The sequence below is a fragment of the Alligator mississippiensis genome, chromosome 3 (genome assembly GCF_030867095.1).
Source record: "Alligator mississippiensis isolate rAllMis1 chromosome 3, rAllMis1, whole genome shotgun sequence".
Classification (NCBI taxonomy): domain Eukaryota; kingdom Metazoa; phylum Chordata; order Crocodylia; family Alligatoridae; genus Alligator; species Alligator mississippiensis.
Window position 1 is genome coordinate 61,749,150 of NC_081826.1, and position 21,101 is coordinate 61,770,250.

General features: G+C 42.7%; 1 protein-coding gene across 4 annotated transcripts in view; it reads left to right on the forward strand.

Annotated features, from left to right (window-relative positions):
- The window catches only part of SLCO5A1 (solute carrier organic anion transporter family member 5A1), a 111,624-nt gene extending 90,523 nt beyond the window's left edge, over positions 1–21,101 (forward strand). For 2 of the 4 annotated variants that reach the window (XM_059723993.1, XM_019498513.2), the window contains 3 exons: positions 725–966; positions 2,907–2,971; positions 10,859–21,101. In XM_059723993.1, coding sequence (XP_059579976.1) covers positions 725–966; positions 2,907–2,971; positions 10,859–11,316 — 765 coding nt within the window. In that variant the 3' untranslated portion in view covers positions 11,317–21,101. The other 2 variants (XM_059723994.1, XM_059723995.1) reach the window with 2 other exon arrangements.

Below are 21,101 nucleotides of genomic sequence, written 5' to 3' on the forward strand. Positions count from 1 at the left end.
AGTCACAGCTAGAAGAGACACGAGCAGTCCAGTCAGCACAGAAGCATGCTTAATGAGTATGGAACCTCAAGTGATCTGGCTTCTAAAGTCTCTACTTAAGTTTGGTGCATAATCACTCCTAAAAAAGGAATATCTGATGTAGCTGCCAGGGAGAGCGGGGAACTGGACTCAGCAACACACAAGTTTCTGGGTTCCAGGTGCAAATTGATTTTTCAAAGGCTTATCATTAGGCCATATTTGTACAAATTTTCAGAGAGACAGCATTTCCCTGGCGCACAGGGCAATGCAAATCAACTGCTAAAGTTCCTGGTAGTCCATTTAGTTTAAAGAGAAGGCTACAGGAATTTTTAAAATGAATGAAACAAGGCCTTTTCCTCAGAACTGACCAGACTATTTTGTTAGAAATTATAGAATGGAAAAAGAAAATCAGCCTGGGGCAGACATGCAGCAAATAAAATTTCACCCTAAATAGTTGAAGTTTGTCAAACTGTTCAGACCCTGTTTTCAGTTGCTTGTAATGGGAAGGGTTGGACAGCTTTAAAATTAAGCCATGTTCCTTGCCCCATCTTTACCTAGAAAAATAATGTTTCAAGTACAGGGCATGGCACTTTTTCATTGTAGAGGAGAAAACTGTCCTGCGCGAAGTGCTGTGCCTTATTGTGGTTGAAACTGTGAAAGTCTTGCAATATGAATATTTTATGGTTTTCCCATTTACTTTCCTCAGGTAAGAAATTATACAGAATGTGCCTGTGTTCAAAGCCGCCAAGTTATCACTCCACCAACAGTGGGACAGCGCAGTCAGCTCAGAGTGGTTATTGTCAAAACGTACCTGAATGAGAATGGCTATGCTGTTTCTGGGAAGTGTGATCGAACCTGCAATACACTTATCCCATTCCTAATATTTCTTTTCATAGTTACCCTTATAACGGCATGTGCCCAGCCATCAGCAATCATAGTGACACTCAGGTAAGAACTTAGCTTTTCTGTCTCTTTGTCCATCCATCGATTCATTTTGTGCCTTTAACCTTAGTGTATGTATCATTGCAGTGAAAATGCACTGCAACACTACAAAAATCAATGAAACTTTGCCAATTGCACTTGTTTAATATCTGATCCTTGTAATTATATTAAGCAATAGGAAAACACATTTTCTCAGAAGATAAATATCCAGTAGACATGGTGCAAAATAAATAACATTGGTACATTTAAGAAAATCTTATCTTCTATAAATAATATTTGTATTTTCAGATCAGGATGTGAGAAAGAAATGGTAATGTTTTTCTAATCTGGATTTCAGCCCAGAAAGAGTTGTTTAAAATACCCTTTCATTTAAGTTTCACTGAACCATACTTCCTTGTTTTTTTTCCTCCTGGCCTTATATATCTATCTGGCTTGGCTACCCAAGGAGACAGCTGAAAAGGGTCAAGATAATGCCTAACCTCTGGCCTGGTGGTTCACTGTGGAAAAGCTGGAAGTGCTAATTAAAACTATCCTCTGCTAAATTCCATGATGCACATCTATCCCATGTTTTGTCAGCACCCTAGTGGTTAAGGCACCCTTCCAGAAGGAGAAAGATGCAGCACTGTTATTCCCCACCACAAAAAGCTAGTAACCCAGTCATAGCATCACAGGCTAGACAGACTGCTAGGTTTAGCTAATAGGCAAATATTCTAGACAAAAGCAGAACAAATTGGCGTATGGCTCTCAGAGATGGATGCGTCCATAGCAGAGAGGAATGAGCTCTTAATGCCAATATTGTTTGGAGATTTTGCAAAAGAAAGTCATTGAGAGAACTGCGTGAGCAGTAGGGAGCTGGGGGAGGAGGGTGGTAAGACTAAGCATCATCACAGAGTAAATCACCTGTTAGAAATTTGAATCAGTGGCAGTCCTCATTCCAGTATTTCTTCATGCTGGAGCGATCCCTTGGAATCTATGACCCAGAACCCCTAATGGAAAGGTGTTTATACCTACATTTAGAGAGAGGAAAAGAATGCTGGCTGCTGTATTTACCCAAATTAAAGATTACTTAGAGTTTAAGACAACTCCCCAGAAATTAGAATCTGTCCATAGAAAACAACAAATACATTATGCTTTTCCAGGTACAGAATCTAATTAGTGGAACGTTGTCTTAATTTTGTCCCACTCACTGCTGTGGCAGGGAAAGCAGTGATGGGGCTGGGGAGGGGGTGAAGGGCCTTGTGCTTGACTGTCTCTGAAGAATGGATGACTGCTGTTTCCCTCATCCCAGTGTCTACCCCTGCTGCTGCCTCTCCTCTGCCATGTGCCCATCGCCCCTCTATGCTTCTTGGCTTGGCTAACATGAGATAAGCGTCAGCTCTGTTATTAGGTGCACAAGCACCACTTCATACTACAGAGTTAGTGAGTTGTATATCCAACCTGCTAGGGAGGCAGGCTGGCCAGATACTTTTGCTAGCTGAGTTTCTGGCTGCTTTCATCCAGTAGTAGAGGCTTATCATATTAAATAAAAAAAGCTGATTACTGAACCTCTGTTACTCTCTCTCTGCTTCTGTGACCTCACCCCACCTTCCCTTCCCTGTTCTGTGACCCTAAGGGAAAATCTTCCCATGCCCTGTCCCCTTGGAAGTCACCAGTGGAACAGATGAACTGTAGCATTTGGGTTATTGTGTGCAGCTTCACTGCTCGGAGCCCTGTGAACCCTGTGCTGTGTTCGCTGCCCCTGGCAGAAATTCCAATTATGGAGGTTTTGCTGGATGGAGGACAGCATGGTCCATTCATTTGTTAACTGACGCTTAGTGTTAACACCATTAGCAGATACAGAGTTGTTTTGTCAGATGTTTATTACAGGTAGATGACCAGAAGAAAAATGCTAAAATGATTATGTGCCATGGCTGTCTTTTTCAAAAAATTCTCTCTCTGCCTGCTAGGTCTGTGGAAGATAGTGAGCGGCCTTTTGCGCTAGGAATGCAATTTGTTTTATTACGAACTCTTGGTAAGTTTTACAGTAAATAAGAGCACTGATTGCTACCTGTACAGAAGCATTCGTATAATCATAAAAAAGTAAGGCTAGAAGGGACTTCAGGAGGCTAACCAATCTATCCCATGCTCAAAGCAGGATCATCCCTCTCTGTACCTTCCCAGATAAGTTTGTTTAACCTGTTCTTAAAAACTTAAGGAACAACCCATTATACAATGCTACTGGGCACTGTATGCAAAACATCAAAAACAACCTTTAACTTGCCATAGATAAAGCCAGGGGAACAAGGGCATTATTAATGAAATATTTTGTTTGACCTTTTTGTATATTATTTACCGTAAGTTACATTTTGAAACATATCATCCTTTTGTTGAGTCCACAGGGCCCTGTGCTGCTGCTGGGTGCTGCCAAAAAGAAGTGGCAGGTGCTGCTCCAAGATCCAGATGCTGGAGCTAAAGCGGTGGTTCCAGCAGCAGCGGTACCTGTCCATGTGCTGACTGATGACTGTGCACAGCTGCACAAAAAAACCCGTAAACAACCCAAGCCTGGTATGTGCATGGTCAGGCTGAGGAGGAGCGCCAGCTTCACACGCTCCCTGTGTTATGTGGCGAGCAGAAGAACTGTGCCACATTGCACCAGCAGAGGCAGGGGCAGAGGCAGGCATTGTACCCCCACTTGCCGTCATTGGTCAGCACACTGACAGGTACCGCTGCTGCCAGAACTGCCACGCCAGCTTTAGCGTGTGTGCCTTGGAGAACAGCACCCACCACTACTTCTTGGTAGCGCCCAGTGGCAGCATGGGGCCCCATAGGCTCAGTTCCAACCCACTCTAGACTGATGCTGGGGAGGCAGGAACACAGGGACGGGGTTAGAGGTGGGGCTGGGGCTGGGCCAGTAACATCTAGGGGGACTGGAGGCTCCCATCCCCTCAGCTGGTGCTGTGCTGCCTGGCTTGGCTGTGCTGCTGCAGGTTGCAAACGTGTTCGCCCAGTGAGCTGTTAAGGTGCCTTAAGGTGTGCATGTGTAGACATGCACCTAAATTGCCTTAATGCGCCTTAGGCTAAGGTGCATGAAGTTTAGGTGTGCATAAATTCATGTGTAGACATGCCCAATATGTCACATTTCCTGGGAAAGCATGAGCACTTAAATGGGGCCAAGTACCCTGGTAGCAGCCTACTGAAATTAAAGCATTTTTCTGTGGAAGAGAACTTTTCTTGGAAAGAACAATTTGAAAATCATAACTCTTTCCCACCATCAAATGGGATGGCAAATTGGCTAGAGGGTCATACCCAGAGAGGGTGGTGGACGGGTTGGTATCGACCAGGAAGGATGTGGGCAGTGGGGTCCCGCAGGGCTCGGTCCTTGGACCAATACTCTTCAATGTCTTCATCAGTGACTTGGCTGAGGGAGTGAAGTGTACTCTGTCCAAGTTTGCAGATGATACAATACTGTGGGGAGAAATGGACACATTAGAGGGCAGGGAACAACTACAGGCAGACCTGGACAGGTTGGACAAATGGGCAGAAAACGATAAAATGTGATTTAACAAGGAGAAATGCAAAGTGCTGCACCCAGGGAGGAAAAATGTCCAGCACACCAACTACCTAGGAAATGACCTGCTTGGCAGCACGGAAGTGGAAAGGGATCCCAGAGTCCTAGTGGACTCCAAGATGAACATGAGTTGTCAGTGTGACAAAAGTCATCAGCAAAGCTAACTGCACTTTATCATGCATCAGCAGATGCATGACAAACAGAACCAAGGAGGTGATACTTCCCCTCTATCGGGTACTGGTCAGACCGCAGTTGGAATACTGCGTCCAGTTTTGGGCACCACACTTCAAGAGGGATGAGGATAACCTGGAGAGGGCCAGAGAAGGGCCACTCATATGGTTAAGGGCTTGCAGGGCAAGCTCTACAAGGAGAGACTAGGGCACCTGGACCTCTTCAGTCTCCACAAGAGAAGATTGAGAGGCGACCTTGTGGCTGCCTATAAATTCATCATGGGGGCGCAAAGGGTATTGGTGAGGTTCTACTCACCAAAGCGCCCCTGAGAGTTACAAGAAATAATGGCCACAAGCTAGCGGAGAGCAGATTTAGACTGGACATTAGGAAGAACTTCTTCACAGTTAGAGTGGCCAAAATCTGGAATGGGCTCCCAAGGGAGGTGGTGCTCTCCCCTACCCTGGGGGTCTTCAAGAGGAGGTTAGATAGGCATCTGGCTGGGGTCATCTGAACCTAGCACGCTTTCCTGCCTATGCAGGGGGTCGGTCTCGATGATCTATTGAGGTCCCTTCCAACCCTAACATCTCTGAATCTATGAATCTTTCATAAGAGTTGCTACCTTTATGGGTTATAGGTAGGGCCATTCCGGGAGGGCGAATCGGGGCAACTGCCCCGGGCCCCATGCTTTGGGGGTCCCTGCAGAGCTGGGTGGAGAGGCCATGGCTGTAGTTTAGCCCATCTGCCCACCCAGTGGGTTGGGCAGCTCTTTGCCTGTTCCAGCCACCACCTGTCCCGCTGTGTCCGGTGTGCTGGGGCTTTCGCTCCATGGCATAAGTGTGCTGTGGGATAGGGAGGGGGGGCCTTACGCAGGCTGCTTTGCCCCAGGTCCTGCACCCTGCTGGGATCGTCTCTGGTTATTTCATCCCTTAATGTTTTCCTTAGTCTACGGGGAAATTTCTTTGCTACATCTTACTGTATTAGGGATTAAATGCTTTTACACTGTTGATGTGTCTAATATCACACACTTGGTAGGAAATTGTGTTGTTGGGAAGATGAATGCATCAGTCTTCTAGCTGTTTCAGTGTCTATGAGAACATGGAGCAGAAATAAAAACAGATTTTCTGCTAGGCTTTTGCTTGGTTGTAGCATATTATTGCGCGGGCCAGGCCCTGATCCCGCCGCCAAGTGTGAGTCGGGGGGGGCGATCCGCGGCCCGTCTTTGCGCACGTGGGCTGTGGCCAGCAGCCCGGGCTCGCGGGGTTGGAGAAAACCGGTGGCGAGCTAGAATTAGTTACAAATGCGTAGTGGTTGATCAAAAGATTATTTACTTACACCCAAAGATGGTAGTGGTGTAGGCTGGACAGCTTTCCAGGTGCAGCTCCGCTTAAATCCTCTTTGGAGGACTATGACAAATTCTTTCCCATGGAGTTGTTTAGGCTCCACGGGTTTGGCAATTCTTTCCCATGGAGTTGTCGAAGCTCCGTGGGCCGTCCGGTTCCCAGGCCCCGGAGTTGTTAAGGCTCCATGGGTTCGAAAATTGGGTTTACAGGAAAGGGATACGTCTAGGATTGCGCTCGGCAACGGGGAGAGGCTAGAGGCGGTTCGTTCCCCCTCCGGAGTTGTTAAAGCTCCGTGGGTTTGGTTATTAAGCCTCTATTGCCTGCTTAAGAGAGGCGCGTTGGGTCCGCAAGGGTCCACATCGCTTAGAGATCTTCACACAGCGTGAAGTGTCCTCCTCCTGGGGCTCATAAAATCCTGCAGTTTTCCTCTCTCTCCGGCTTGGGCGGAAGCTACCCAAGCCTTTTGTACGGCTAGCAAGCCAATAGCTAGCCGCCACATGTGCCTACATTTAGAACCGGCCAATAATGTGGCGCGAATCTAAATACAAATGGCGGGAACTCCTTTGCAACGTGCATCACTATTATGCAGCAAAGAAATGCACCCTGCAAAGAAGCTACAAAACGGCAGGAAAGCCTTTTGCATCCGGAGCTCCCCTCCACAGCAGAGAATTTCACCACAGAAAGAAACTATAATTTGGCGGGAAAAATAATTTAGCGGTGCCGAAGCGCGCACAAACAAAAACCACAACTTTGGGTTGTGACATCCCCCCTTGCTGAGAGCAGAGCTAAATTATGCTATACTCTCCTAATGATCTAGAACCTTGTCGTGAGTCGTCAAATGAACAGATAAGCTAACAAACAAATAAACAAACATAAAATTCTCTGCTCTGGGATTAAGTTACATAACAATCAAGAAATAATAACACAAACACATAATCTGATTCATAACAAAATTGCACGATCAGGGTTTCAGTGGGCGTTGTGGCGAAGTTGTGCATCAGGCCCTCACTTCTCTCGGTGATATCATCCCTCTCAGGGCTCCCCGTTTCCACGCACCCTGAATCCCGGATCTGTAAACAGAAAACTCTCAAAAACAGATTAATGATCTTATTCAACAAACTTAAACAATTTTTATGGCTCAATTAGATGAAATCGTTGAGGATTCATCATCTGGCTCTTCTAAATAACGGAAACCTAACTCATAAGCCAACTGCCATTGGCCTGCGTCCCCTAAAATCCGAAGCTGCCACTTGGTAAGTCCAGAACGCTGTAGGAGAAATCCAAACATGTATCGCTCCTCTAGGGTTCTCGGTGGCAGTGGTGGAAGATCGGATCCACGACGTCTGGTGCCTTGAGGTCTGGTCGGGTGTTGACAGTCCCGATCAAGAGACAATCTTGGCTCCATCAGGATACGCAGTCGTGGCAACTGACAAAGAAGATTACTCACGGGTTGATTTACCATTGGACTGAGCAGAATCTGAAGGACGACGATGTTCTTTTGCCCATAAATCTCGAGGCAACTATCTAAACTGTGAGAGGTTAGTGGAACGGTTCCAGGATCTCGCAAGTGACGGTGAGGCCATGGTCTTATTCGCTGGAGTGATGTCAGTCCCAGCGCACATGCTCTCGGGTTCCAAGCACAATACGAGACGCCGATGATTGCTAGCATAAGATGCTCTGCGCCGGTACATTCTGGCCGTCCTGCATGCCACATGTGGGCCTTTTGACTAATCAGTCCTGCAACAAGCACTGGCAGTGGAATAGGCCAGTGAGTATTACATGTTATCATGTCGATGTCAGTGACGTCCTCTACTCCACGAAGCTTGTCTTACTAATCACGTTTAAATTCCATGGCCATAAGATCTAGCCATGAAATTATAGCTTCATCAGATTCCATCTCAGATTCTTTGTATAGCTGTTGTAATTCTGTTCAAGCACGAATGCGACTGGTGACGACATTTCGCTCATCAGTTGCTTGGTTGACTGTGGCTGTAGGGCAAGCTGCTTTTTCGGGAGTTGATGTTGTTATAGGCTGAACTGCTGCCGCGGGAGCCACTGCTGCTGTTATTGCTTCAGGCAGGAGGGGCGGATGCACTCCTCCGCTTGACTCTCTCCTTCGTCGGCAGGAAGGCGTGGTCGGTAGAGACATCGCTGCGTTGCTAGGTGGGGTTGCCGGCGACGCCGCCGCGTTGATGGGCGGAGTCGCTGACCGAACTCTCACGGGTTCTTCAGAAGCTCCACCCTTCTTTTCCGGTTCTTCCACGCGGTCTCCCTCTTGCTCGGCGCCATCTTGGACCGGCGTTTCAGGCTCCTTTTTCTCAGCCGCTTCTTTGACCGCTTGGATTGCCATCTGCAGCTGGGTTTTCAAACTTAAGTTTTTTTGCATTAGATTCATCACAGTACGAAAAGTTGTACCACATTCTCCCCCCTTGTCGTACCGCAAGGCCACTCTTTCATCCGCGGTGCATTCCTCCGTCTCCAGATCTTCGCAGAGCTCGGATGGAAGCTCGCGACCCCGTAATCTAGGCATTACCATACAAGGGGAGAACCGGCTGATTGGCTCTGGTCCTTCACTCTCCCGAGCATATCGTAGGCATCGGGCACACTCCCGGGTGAAAGTTGGGTTCGTTTCGCCCGCCGGGTTGGGTCCAGTGAGGGACACAGTATCGAGGGGCCTGAACAGGACCCGCTCGTCTATCATTATACACCCGAACGCCGCGGGGAGCAAGTACACTTCCCTCTCTCTCGGGGCTCCGTCTTCAGAGATTCCCTCTTCTCCCTTTACCGACAGGCATCCGCTCACAAATCTTTCACCGTTTCGCCCGCCTGGTGGTAAGCGATATGCACCTCCAGTTCCTCAAAACTTTTCACTTGGCGTTGGTTATCGCGCCAAGGGCAGTTCTGAACCAACTCTAGCTCTAGCGTGTTTTCTCCTGATCCCATCCTCGTTGCCATGTGCGGGCCGGGCCCCGATCCCGCCGCCAAGTGCGAGTCGGGGGGGGGGGGGGCAATCCGCGGCCCATCTTTGCGCACGCGGGCTATGGCCAGCAGCCCGGGCACGTGGGGTCGGAGAAAACTGGTGGCGAGCTAGAATTAGTCACAAACGCGTAGTGATTGATCAAAAGATTATTTACTTACACCCAAAGATGGTAGTGGTGTAGGCTGGACAGCTTTCCAGGTGCAGCTCCGCTTAAATCCTCGTTGGAGGACTATGACAAATTCTTTCCCACAGAGTTGTTTAGGCTCCGCGGGTTCGGCAATTCTTTCCCACGGAGTTGTCGAAGCTCCGTGGGCCGTCCGGTTCCCAGGCCCCGGAGTTGTTTAAGCTCCATGGGTTCGAAAATTGGGTTTACAGGACAGGGATACGTCTAGGATTGTGCTCGGCAACGGGGAGAGGCTAGAGGCGGTTCGTTCCCCCTCCAGAGTTGTTAAAGCTCCGTGGGTTCGGTTATTAAGCCTCTATTGCTTGCTTAAGAGAGGCGCGTTGGGTCCGCAAGGGTCCACATCGCTTAGACATCTTCACACAGCGCGAAGTGTCCTCCTCCTGGGGCTCGTAAAATCCTCCAGTTTTCCTCTCTCTCCGGCTTGGGCGGAAGCTACCCAAGCCTTTTGTACGGCTAGCAAGCCAATAGCTAGCCACCACGTGTGCCTACATTTAGAACCGGCCAATAATGTGGCGCGAATCTAAATACAAATGGCGGGAACTCCTTTGCAACGTGCATCACTATTATGCAGCAAAGAAATGCACCCTGCAAAGAAGCTACAAAACGGCAGGAAAGCCTTTTGCATCCGGAGCTCCCCTCCACAGCAGAGAATTCCACCATGCAAAGAAACTATAATTTGGCGGGAAAAATAATTTAGCGGTGCCGAAGCGCACACAAACAAAAACCACAACTTTGGGTTGTGACAATTATATCTTAATTCCACAGAATATCTGAGAGGTTGCTTATGATATCTTTCACTTTATTTATATGGGTAATATATACTAGATTCTCAGATAAACCTTCATCATTAGATCCTAAATATATATATTTGTGTTTTCATTCATCATCTGAGCCAGAGTGAATGAAGTCTTTTCAGTCTTTGGTTTATGCCTCCTACAGCACATGAGACCCCAAACAATGGCCAGCCCAGGCCGGTGGCTTCCAAGATAGATTAGCCCAGATATATTCAGTTCAGCATGTCTATACGCCCCCAAAAGAGCAGAATGCCATAAAATACTTCCCCTGTAAGATAACAAAAGCCTTGCAGATTTGTGAAGACATGACCTGTACACCAGCTTAGAACATATTTTGCCAAAGTATTTCAACTAAATGGAAAAGAACACATTGCTCCTCCCTCAAAATGTCAGGGATCTAATCTAGTGTCCATCAGTGTCAGTAGAAAAAAGCTCTTTCTGTTGACTTTGATCACAGTAGGATTGAAATCTTAGTTTTACATCAACCTACAGTAAACAACCATGTATCGCTGGGCAACCATAAAGGTGAATGGGGTTGTGTAAAGAGTAAGATTGGCATATTGAAGAAATACTAATGAGTATCAAACTCCATTTGATACCATCAGAAATGGGATGTGACATCTTGTGTCAAGAGTGATCATTTTATTCTGTCATGTTGCACAGTAGACATCAGTAAATCATCATGAAAACTTGGTGATATTGCCCTTCTCTTGGAAGGTGCTTGGGTGCAGTGACTGTGTCTCAGAGGAAGTGCCTACTGTACTGGAATTAACAAAAAATAATTCAATATTCAGTTGATATATTCTGTAGTTCATATTTTAAAAATGTTTTCAAATACAATTTTTCTAATGCATATTATTTGTGTTACTATTATTATTACAGCTTACATTCCTACTCCAATTTATTTTGGGGCTGTTATTGATACTACATGCATGCTTTGGCAACAGGATTGTGGCGTGCAAGGATCTTGCTGGGAATATGATGTCACATCCTTTCGTTTTGTTTACTTTGGATTGGCAGCTGGTCTCAAGTTTGTAGGATTCTTTTTTATTTTTCTGGCCTGGTATTCCATTAAATATAAAGAAGAACAACTGCAGAGACACAGATGGAGGGCCTCCCCTATAAACACAGTGAGTGAGATGGTTGGCAATGCTGGACCTCAACAGAACCATGCACGGACTAGATCCTGCCCTACTTTCAGTTCTCATGGAGAACACAATGAAGGCATTAATTTGGCACGAGGAATGAATTGCATAGCTCAAACTTATCCTGGCCCCTTTTCAGAAGCAATAAATTTTTCAACTGAAAATGCATCAGAAGAAGTCACTGCTGAGATGTAAATCCCAGGCTTGGTAATGTAAAATTTGGTTTTGTTGGTTGACTTGAATATGGCGCCTTGTGAAACACCTGTGCCTTCTTTTTTACCTGAACACAATACATAATAAACCAACAAAACTTAATGCAAGCAAACAAAGAATACTTGAGGGCTGGATACCTCAAAATGTTCCAAATTCCTATTTCTCCTCTCTGGATAAATGGATTTTTAATATCTGTGTTTGCAGTTATTTTGGGTGTGTCCATTAAATGTTCATGCCCTGCATAAGGATGAAGTATTCTGAATTTCATGGGTCAATGGAAGAGTGACAGTCATTCATATAACTAGTCAGGACTGTGAGAAAAAGTTTAAATGTACTATAGATTTCACATCCATCATAGTTTTTAGAGATGAGTAATTACTGTGAGTTCTGCTACAAAGCACAACTGAACTTGTTTAAACTATGCAACTTATTTGGATAAATATGTGCAGCATGTTCATTTCAAGTTTGCTTTTAAAGATTTAAATTCAACTCATTTTGAAAAGGACTATTTTTAGACATAAATGTAAGATTTACAAAAAGACATGATGTTTAAGTCCTGTTGATAATATGTTAAGCCATAGAAAAGATGTACATCAGGTGAAGTTTTCGAATAATGAGACATAATATCCTTATCCTGTAAAAACGTATGTTTATTTTAATTTGATAGGATGTAGCATTTCTAAATGTAGTTTACAGGCTATGAAATCATAACTCTTGAGTGAAAAACTACAGTATTAGTTTGTGATAGCATTAAGACATAATAATCATATGTATAGGGGCTATAACACAGATTCATATTTTGTAACTGCCTCTGCAGTTATCTGTTGTAGGTGGTTATTGTTAACCACAAATCCATATTTGGAAACACAGTAACCAGTTATATTTTGATTGGGAATGCTTGGTTGTAGTTTGCAAATGCATGCAGATCGTTTTAAATCGATCTCTAGCTTCCCACTAATTAGGTGAAAAACTTAAGACTTTTGAAAGCTGCATTTCAGGATTGACCTACTGCCATGCCAAACAAACCTCATATCAATAGCAAAGCAGATTTTTAAAAATAAAATCTTTGTGGATTGATGGCAGGGTCATACAAAAAATGGTTGGCATGTCAGCAAATTCTCTCCAGCATCCTGTCACTGATTGTGCCATGTTCTTTATGGAGTCAGACTCTGAGTCCAGAATCTTCCAGCAGCAGATTGAATTATCTGGTAACCATATTCCTCACAAAAATATCGCGTAATCTGCCCCTCATGGTTACTCATGTAACGCAATTTCTTTTAGGGTTCTGTGAGGAAAATAGAAGAGTCAGCTGACTTTGCCCTTTAGGGGAACAAAAAGACACAAAAAGCAATTCCACACCCAGACCCACAGGCCATTACCTGGCATTTAACAATTCAAAATACGGTTTCAAGGAGGGAGGGGGAACATGTAAAAGTAAGAGATTTTTCCAATTTTATCTGCAACCTTTTATCTGCAACTAATTCTTCTGCAACCTTAATCTGGAGACGTTATAGCTACTTTCTGCCAGCATGTTAGCTATAATTTAATTTAATATAATTTCAAGTGAGAAAAACAGCCAAATCTGTATTCTACTCTCAGGTGCACATTCTTAGGAAATTTGAATCAACTCCTCTGCAAGGCAGCACGTAGAAGATTCTGTCTTTTGTGAAGTTTGCATGATGATAAACAGGAGGAAGAAGGTGTTGTATGTATAGTAGAAGGAAATACCTTAAAATAGATATAAACAATTTCCATGTGGCTTCATGAAAAAGGGATTTTAATATAACAAAATATAACAAGTTCAGTGAAGGTCACATAGAATCAAATCCTGTTTCTGTTGAAGTTAATGACAAAAACTCCTTTGGTATTAGTAGCCTCAGGCCTTGGCCAGTAGAGAAGATTCCTCTGTCCCTCTGTATTGCCAGTTTCCTCCCAACTCTTCCTGCCTGTCTTTGACAAGCATGTGAAGTTGCTCCCCATGCTGGCATCAGACTTGGGATGTATGTAATATTGTTTAAATGGCTACCCATTTAAAATCCTCTAATGATATTGGTTAAACAGTTAACTGATGACACATACCTAATGTGTGCGTGTGTGTTTACTTCACACTGCCCCATGTGCACGTGGGGCATGTTGTCCCCCACAGAACTTTCTGCCAAATGGAGCCAGGCACCCCCCTGTTTGGTGGCACCAGTATCTCCTTGCACCTTTCCTGTCTGCAGCCCAGGCAAGGACTTCCCTGCCCTTCCACCTTGTACTCGTTCTCCCACCTGTGCTAATTTTTGTGCAGGTTGGGGGGGTGGAGCCTGTCCTGCACATCTCCAGCCTTGCTACTGACTGCACTGTGTTGCTGCCACCAGTCACGCTGCAGAGGGCCAGAGGGAGATAGGCTGGCTTCCACCTGCCTCCTCTTGGCAAACTTGCAAGTGACTGATCCGCTGCTACCTGCCCTGGCTGGCATAGCACAGGTGCTTGGGGCCAGATGCAGCAGCATGTGGGTAAGTGGCTGGGGGAGGAGGCGGTGGCAATCCCTGCCAGACAACATGCCCCCCTCCCCAGTCCCAGGTCAGCAGCAAGCTGCAGGGAGAGGGAGGCAGAGGCAGAGCTATATGCTGTGACTAGCCTCCTTCCTGGGGCACTGTGCTGCTTTCCTTCCCTGCCAGACTCCATCCAGCCCTAAACATTAACTGTAATGCATTACTAGAATAAATATACTTACCATTTAACCTTTCACATCCCTACATCAGACCCTGGTCTAAATACTGATAGCTGTCTGTCTGTCTGTCTATCCCTCCATCCATCCATCCTAACCATTCTTTGGTTAGTCTGTAAAGTGCAAATCTATCTTGCTTTCTACTTGACTTCAGACTATCACAGCTAACTACATCTGTCTGAAATGTTGATTCTAGTCATTGCAGAGTGTCCTGATTAGTTTATCAGGTTATTTGGGTAGATGTGGTATCTTTTATTAGACCAACTGAGTAGTTACAAAAAACTTTTTTCCAAGCTTGCAGGTGCAATCACTGTTCTTCAAGCATAGGGAGTCTCTGCTGTGCTATACTGTTTGATTAGTTTGTATAGCTCTTGAGCCTTCAAGTATTCACAGAAAATAATTTCTTTCTACAACTAAGTATAGACAAATATCACTGACTAGTGACAACTAAGTCACTCCCTGTTATTCTTTTGTCATTAATGCTTATTGAAGCTAATAGGAAGCCTGAGAAATTTCTTCTTCTTTTTCAATATCTAGGCAGGTTATATCCCTGATGTAGAGGCTTGCTTTGGGATATGTAGTCATCTGCACCAGCCTTTACAACTTATACCCATTGCTCCAGGAATAAACCCAGTCAGAGACTTGATGCAGAAATTATTGTGTGAGGTTCTTTCTCTTTGTTATTGTTGGAGTTCAGAATGGGTTATTAAAATGGTGACTCCTAGCCTTATTGTGGGAGACAGAGTGTACCTCCCCTCTTTCTTCTTATTAAAAACATCCTAAAAACTTTGTAGTGGTCTTTCCTTCTCATGTCCTTGTGACAAGATATTTAGCAGAATTCACACATTCCTTGGAATCTGACAGGGCCACACTGTGACTGTTTCTATTATGGCCTCAAACATGCAACCTCTGGGTAGTCAGCCACATGAGTTAGTGCCCATACCACCCCAGCCCCCATTTAAAATGGTGAAACTAGCAAAGAGGTATAAGGGTCCTGCAATACACGTACTAAGATCTTGTCAAATTTAAGGGGAACAGTGACCTCTGTATAGACCAGTGCAGTGTAAAGTCAGGGCAGAATCAGGCTTCCCAGTATTGCAGCAGCAAATGCAAATTACAGAGTAAATCTCTTGTTCCCTTCTCAACGAGTGAACAAGCAGACACATCCTTCAACTATTGAAGCTTTTGGATTAATTCCAAGGAAAATAAAGCATGTTGAAACTGAGCATTTGTGCTCCATGAGCATTTCTGACCCTTCAAATTGTAATGAATTTCACAAGAAAAATTTTAAGTACTTTGTAAAACAAAATTTCTGGAAAAATTATTATAGAAAAACTGAAATCACCTTATTGAAATACTTCTTTTCAGCTTTTAACTTTTAATTTATCATTTACACAATGATGAATTATTTTTGTATAAATTTAAAATGTTGTTTCAATAATATTTTATAAAATATTAAGATAACAATAATGTATTCTCACATTTAAGTTTCATTTAATCAACATTCTCTGAAACAAAAGCCCTGTTCCCTTGAAAAATTTAACTAGCTCTTAAAGACAGAAATCGTGGTTTGAGGTGGTTTCTGTGAAAAGCAGTGTTACCTGTGATTTGAGGCAGAATTGCCAGAAAAAAAAAACTTGCAGAAAATTAAATCCTGGCTGCCAGCACAGAGAAAGGGAGCCAAGATGGCAGCCACCCCCCCTCCTTCCATTGTTGATTGGCTGAGAGAGCTCCCTGTTGTGTGACCATGCTGATTAGCCAATCAGTGGTGAGGGGCAGAACCACATGAATGACAGCCTCCATGGCCAGTCAACGGTGTGGAGGGGCATTATTGCAAAAAACTATGAAAATGTTATCACCCGTCTGCCTCCTCGATTTCTGTAGGTCCCTATTTATAACCACCCTTAAGGTATCTGAAGACTGTTTTCAACTGCCCCCTCAATCTTATCTTCTTCAGGTTAAAATCCTAGTTTTTGTGGCTTTCTAGTTTTTGTGGCTTTTCTTTGTAAGTCATGTATCCCAGGCCTGTAATCATTTTCATTAGTCTTTCCAATTCGTCTGTATCTTTCTTGAAGTGTGGGACCTAGAACTGGAAGCTCCACCAGTTTTGAATAGAGTGGAAAGATCACTTTCTTTGATTTGCAAAATACACTCCTGTTAATACAACACAGTTTGCTATTGGCCTTTTTTTGCAACAGTTGCATACTTAGCTCATATTCTACTTTTGGTCTGCTGTAACAGCCCTTTTTCTCTAGTACTGCACCTGGCCATTCATTCCCCAGTCTGTATTTGTGCATGGAATTGTTCTGTCTTAAGTGCAGGAGTTTGCCCTTAACCTTACTGAAATTAACTTGATTCATTTTTAGACCATTTCTTTAATTTATCAAGGACATTCTGAATCATAGCCCTACTCTCCAGTGTCTGCAACTCAACCGAACTTGGTGTAATTTGCAAATTTGCTAATCATTTACTCAACGCCTTCTTCCAAATCATTAATTAAAATATTAAACTGGACCTAGGATACATCCCTGGGGAATCCCTATTTCATCTCTCATTCCAACTGGACATTGAGCTATTGATCTCTACATGTTGAGCTCAATGATCCAAACAACTATGTATTCATTTTACCATACTTTAATGTAGTGAAGGGAAGCTATATTTGGAATGAGCTAAAATAGCAGAAGGCTAGGTCCTGTCCTCCTGTGATATTAGTCTGCAAGGAATGGCATCAATCTGTGACATGGGAAGCTAGTTGGAATTCTGAAGTGCCATCATAGAGAAGCTGCAATTCTTTTCTCACACTAGTCTATCTCCACTGACATCCATGGAGTTGCTTCTGATTTACATTGCAGTACATGGAAGGAAAAATCAAACCTAATGTCTGAAATTAGCAGACTAGACATCCATATAGTTTGTTTCCTTCAAAAGAAAAAGACAAGCAAAATGGAAACAGAAAATGAGAAAGAGGACAGTTAGAATCTATAAGTGTGATTCTTTACCCTTTGGAGTCCATTCTGAAAGTGTTGGCAGTGGGTTCAAAGACTACAAGGTAGGGCTGTACATATTTACAGATACAGACCCGATTCTCTACTCCCTTACATTTTGGGCTCATCTACATGTTGCCCTATGGCGACATAACGACACGCTACATTACCTTACAGTGCTATGGCAACATAGCGATCACATGAGTCTCTGTGGGATTGCTAGTTACGTTGCTGTAGCGGCATGCTCCCCTGGCATAGTGCGTCACTACAGTGAAGTAGCAGCGAAATCTAATCATGTGCTGCATGCATGGCACAGTAACTGCCCTTAGTGCGCCATGCTTTAGTACTTCTAAAAGTACTAAAGCACAGTGCCATAGCAGCGTTGCCATACAGTGACATGTAAACATGCCCTTTATGTTCTTATTTACTCCTGAGAGACTGGATATATATTGATGCTATCTGATTGGGTAGTACTTTTCACCCACTGAGCACAGATGCCATGGCTACAGCACATGCATCAAGCAAAGAACCAGACTAGTGCTATTCTTATAATCAATTGGAAGTTTTCAAAAATTAACATTTTTACATGTCCTTTTAGGCCAGCTTTGTACCCTAGTCTTATATTTCAAAACTACAAACTCCAAAATGCACATTTCTTAAGATTAATATTATATAAATGAACTAGGTTGGTATTTCCTAGTAGATATTTAAAATAGTTTGGAATTATAAATATTTGTTCATAGTGTTTAAAAAAATAAAAATGACAGATTGATTTTCTTCAAATATATGTACAATCTACAGTATTACACACTTATACAATATGGCCCTGATCAGATAAAATACTTTTAAGTGTGTGCATAACTTACACATGATTAATTTGCTTCAAGTTGTATGCATACTTAGTGCTAAATCAAACCCATTAGAGTATTGAAGGGAGTTCCTTTCTGCACAGAGTAACTTCTGTGTCAAGATTTTTTCTTTCATTGAATGATTGTTTGTAAGAAGAACAGCAGAGGGTGAACTCAGGAAAAATTCTCAAAGGCTTGTTATGCATTCAGTATTAAGGCACACATTTCATTTGCAAGCATAATCCATAACTCCAAAACGTGTTATCAGTAAGTAGATATCATTATGGTCATGCTAAATTTTGTAGGTGGTTATATGCTAGTTTGGACTAGAAATAAGGCAATTTTAACAATGAGGGTATTAAGCAATTTACTGATGTATATGGTAGATTCTTTGTTACTTGACTTCTTTAAAGCAAGTATAGCTGTGTTTCTGAACAATAGATTTTAGCCAAGTCAAAGCTACTGCAGTTTGAAACTCTATGTATTACATATGAGGCCAATCTAGATAAGCATAATGGCTCCCTTCTGACCTTACAGGCCATGAAACTATTGATTTAATTATATAGGGCTAGGTCCTATAAAGTTATAGGGCCAGGTCTTAAGCAGAATTTGGCCCTAAATATTACAAAAGTTCTGGTCTCTAAAACAAGATACAGAGTTCCCTTTGCTCCAACTGATGTCATTCAGCAGCTTGTACAAGGGGGCAGTGCTGCTTACAGGTTCAGGGCTCGATTCATCACTGCCTTGCTTCAGGTTCCTTCTGCAACTCCACTGCTGTCAGTCATGCCCCACTAACAAACCTGGTGATGACTGGTTCAAGGTGTCTTCTCATAGAGTTTTGGGGCCAGCTTCTCAGCAACAGTAGGATGCTGGAACTGAGGATCATTGGATTGGATGCCAAAAGCTGAAAATCTAAGAAAGCTGAAGTGTTTAAGAACTTGTTGTGAATAAATGGGAGTCAAAATGACATCAAATGCATATTAGAGTTTGTTTTCTATTTACTCTCCAGTTTGTAATACTTCTTTGTAGAATGACAGCAAATATTTCCCTATCAAGTTTGTCCTTGTCCATTTTCCAATAGCACCTATTTTAATAGAGTCTGGTAAAGCCATGCTACGTTCTTTGCGGTGTTTTGTTTCTTCACCAGCAACATAAATGATGAATCCATGCCAGATATTGATAGTCAAGCAGGACTCCCACTAGAAATGCAGTTTAGGTGCCTGCATCAATAGAAGTTGGAAGGACATTTGCAAATGTGAAGAATAAACTGATAATGTTTATAGGTACACTTCAGGTACTTCATATATGGCCTGAATTGTTAAACATTGTTCCCTTTAAAGTACTTGAGTTAGACAGCCACAGCAGGATCTTAGCTTCATTCTCTTGCACAAGATTAGAGCTTAATCTATCTCACAGATTTTTAAAGGTTAAATATACCCACTTGCACTAAATATATCATACACATGCAGTACAGTCTCTTTAACAGAACTGTAGCCACTAATATGAAACATAATACTGTACAAACCTACAAATGCCTGTTTTTGAATTTGTAAGTCAATAGATAACCGTTCATGTAGCTTGTAAATGCAGATGACCCTAACTTCCAGTGTTCAACCTGAATCCACACTTTCTTCAAATTTGGGGTTGTTACTCTTTAGTTCAGGCTCTTTTCTATTTCTAAAACTCTTGTATTATCAGTTATTGTTCCCTATCAATTGCTCTCATCTCAAACCAGTTGTCACAAGATATCCAGTCAACATGTTTGGTTCAGGAGCTAGGTAAAAGCTTGCACATTGAAGGATGTCTGTAAGAAGCAGTGTCCAAAATATTTTTCACTTCAAGGAAGAAAGAAAATGTATTTAGTAACCTTGATCAATTTTGAACATGCAGATGACTAAACAAAACAGTAGTGCCAGTGAGTACAGAAGTATTTTTGATGCTTGATGACAGGAATGTATCTGATATATTCTAAACACTTCAGTGATATAACTGCCTGGGCATTGAAATTTGAATATAGAAATATTTCTGTAAATTAAGTGCTCATAATTACCCCAGGGCCAAATCCTACAAGTCCTCTCTCAGTCAACTGGTGAGAAGTTGCTTGTAGAAACGCCATAGGACTTAGTTGAGTATTAACAGCCAAGGTACTAGTAGATGAATCAACTGTAGAACTGCAGCATTATATGACTTATTAATTTTCATAAGATGTTATTTTAACAGCACTGTTAGATAGATGTTGAGAATTAAGTTGATAGGAACTAAAAGAAAACAAAACACTGCGCAAACTATGGGGCTGCTTCTACAAATTTCCTACTGCAGTCGATGAGAATTTTACGTTAAGGTTTTTAAATTTGGCTTGATATTTCTGGAGGAATTATAATGGGCCAAACTCGTATCCCATTGGTAAACACAGGCCAAATTCAACCAGAGCTTTTGCCATTAACTTCTAGGGAGAGAAGATTTGGCCCTTAGGTTTTTGCATTTGGAAAGGTAACACCTTTATTTGAATTAGAGCCTGTGGACTGAATGGAAGTAGTTCAGTATATATGATGCACACTAGATTGTGCAAGTGACATTGATAGGACATGCCATTGGAGGAAAAAGTATTTTTAGGAAACAAACATTATTGCCAAGATGTATTAAATTGAAAAGTTGTACCAAAATGGACAATGAATTTCAGTTTCTGTATAGGAATGTAATGGGAAATCATTACTAAGGGGTTTTTTTAAGACATTTCTCATTAAAACTTGTACCTATCTCCTTTGAATTAAATGGGAGTTTTGCCACTGACTTCAATAGGAAATGATCCACAATGCATATTTCTACCAAAAAGATTAACTATAAACATCAAGAGTCTGAGCCATAGCTTAGGAGCATGGAATGGTCACACTGTCTATAACTGTTTAGCTAAAAAAAATATATATTGAATAAATTGGCCTTAGGTAATTTTTGGTGTGTATGTGAGTGTATGAGTGCACAGGTGGGTTGCTTATGGTGAAAAAGACAAGTTGTTGAATGCATTTTTTTCAGACTTTTAGCTTCCTTTTTTGAGGTTTTTTAATTGTATTTATTTCTCTGCAAAGCGTAGAGTAATTTGAAAGATGTATCACACACTATGTGTAATGGAAGCTACTGTTAAAATCTATTGTAAACATGAGTTTACAAGCAAACCCTTTAATACTTGATATGTGAAAATAAAAATAGCATATCCCGTGTCTTTTA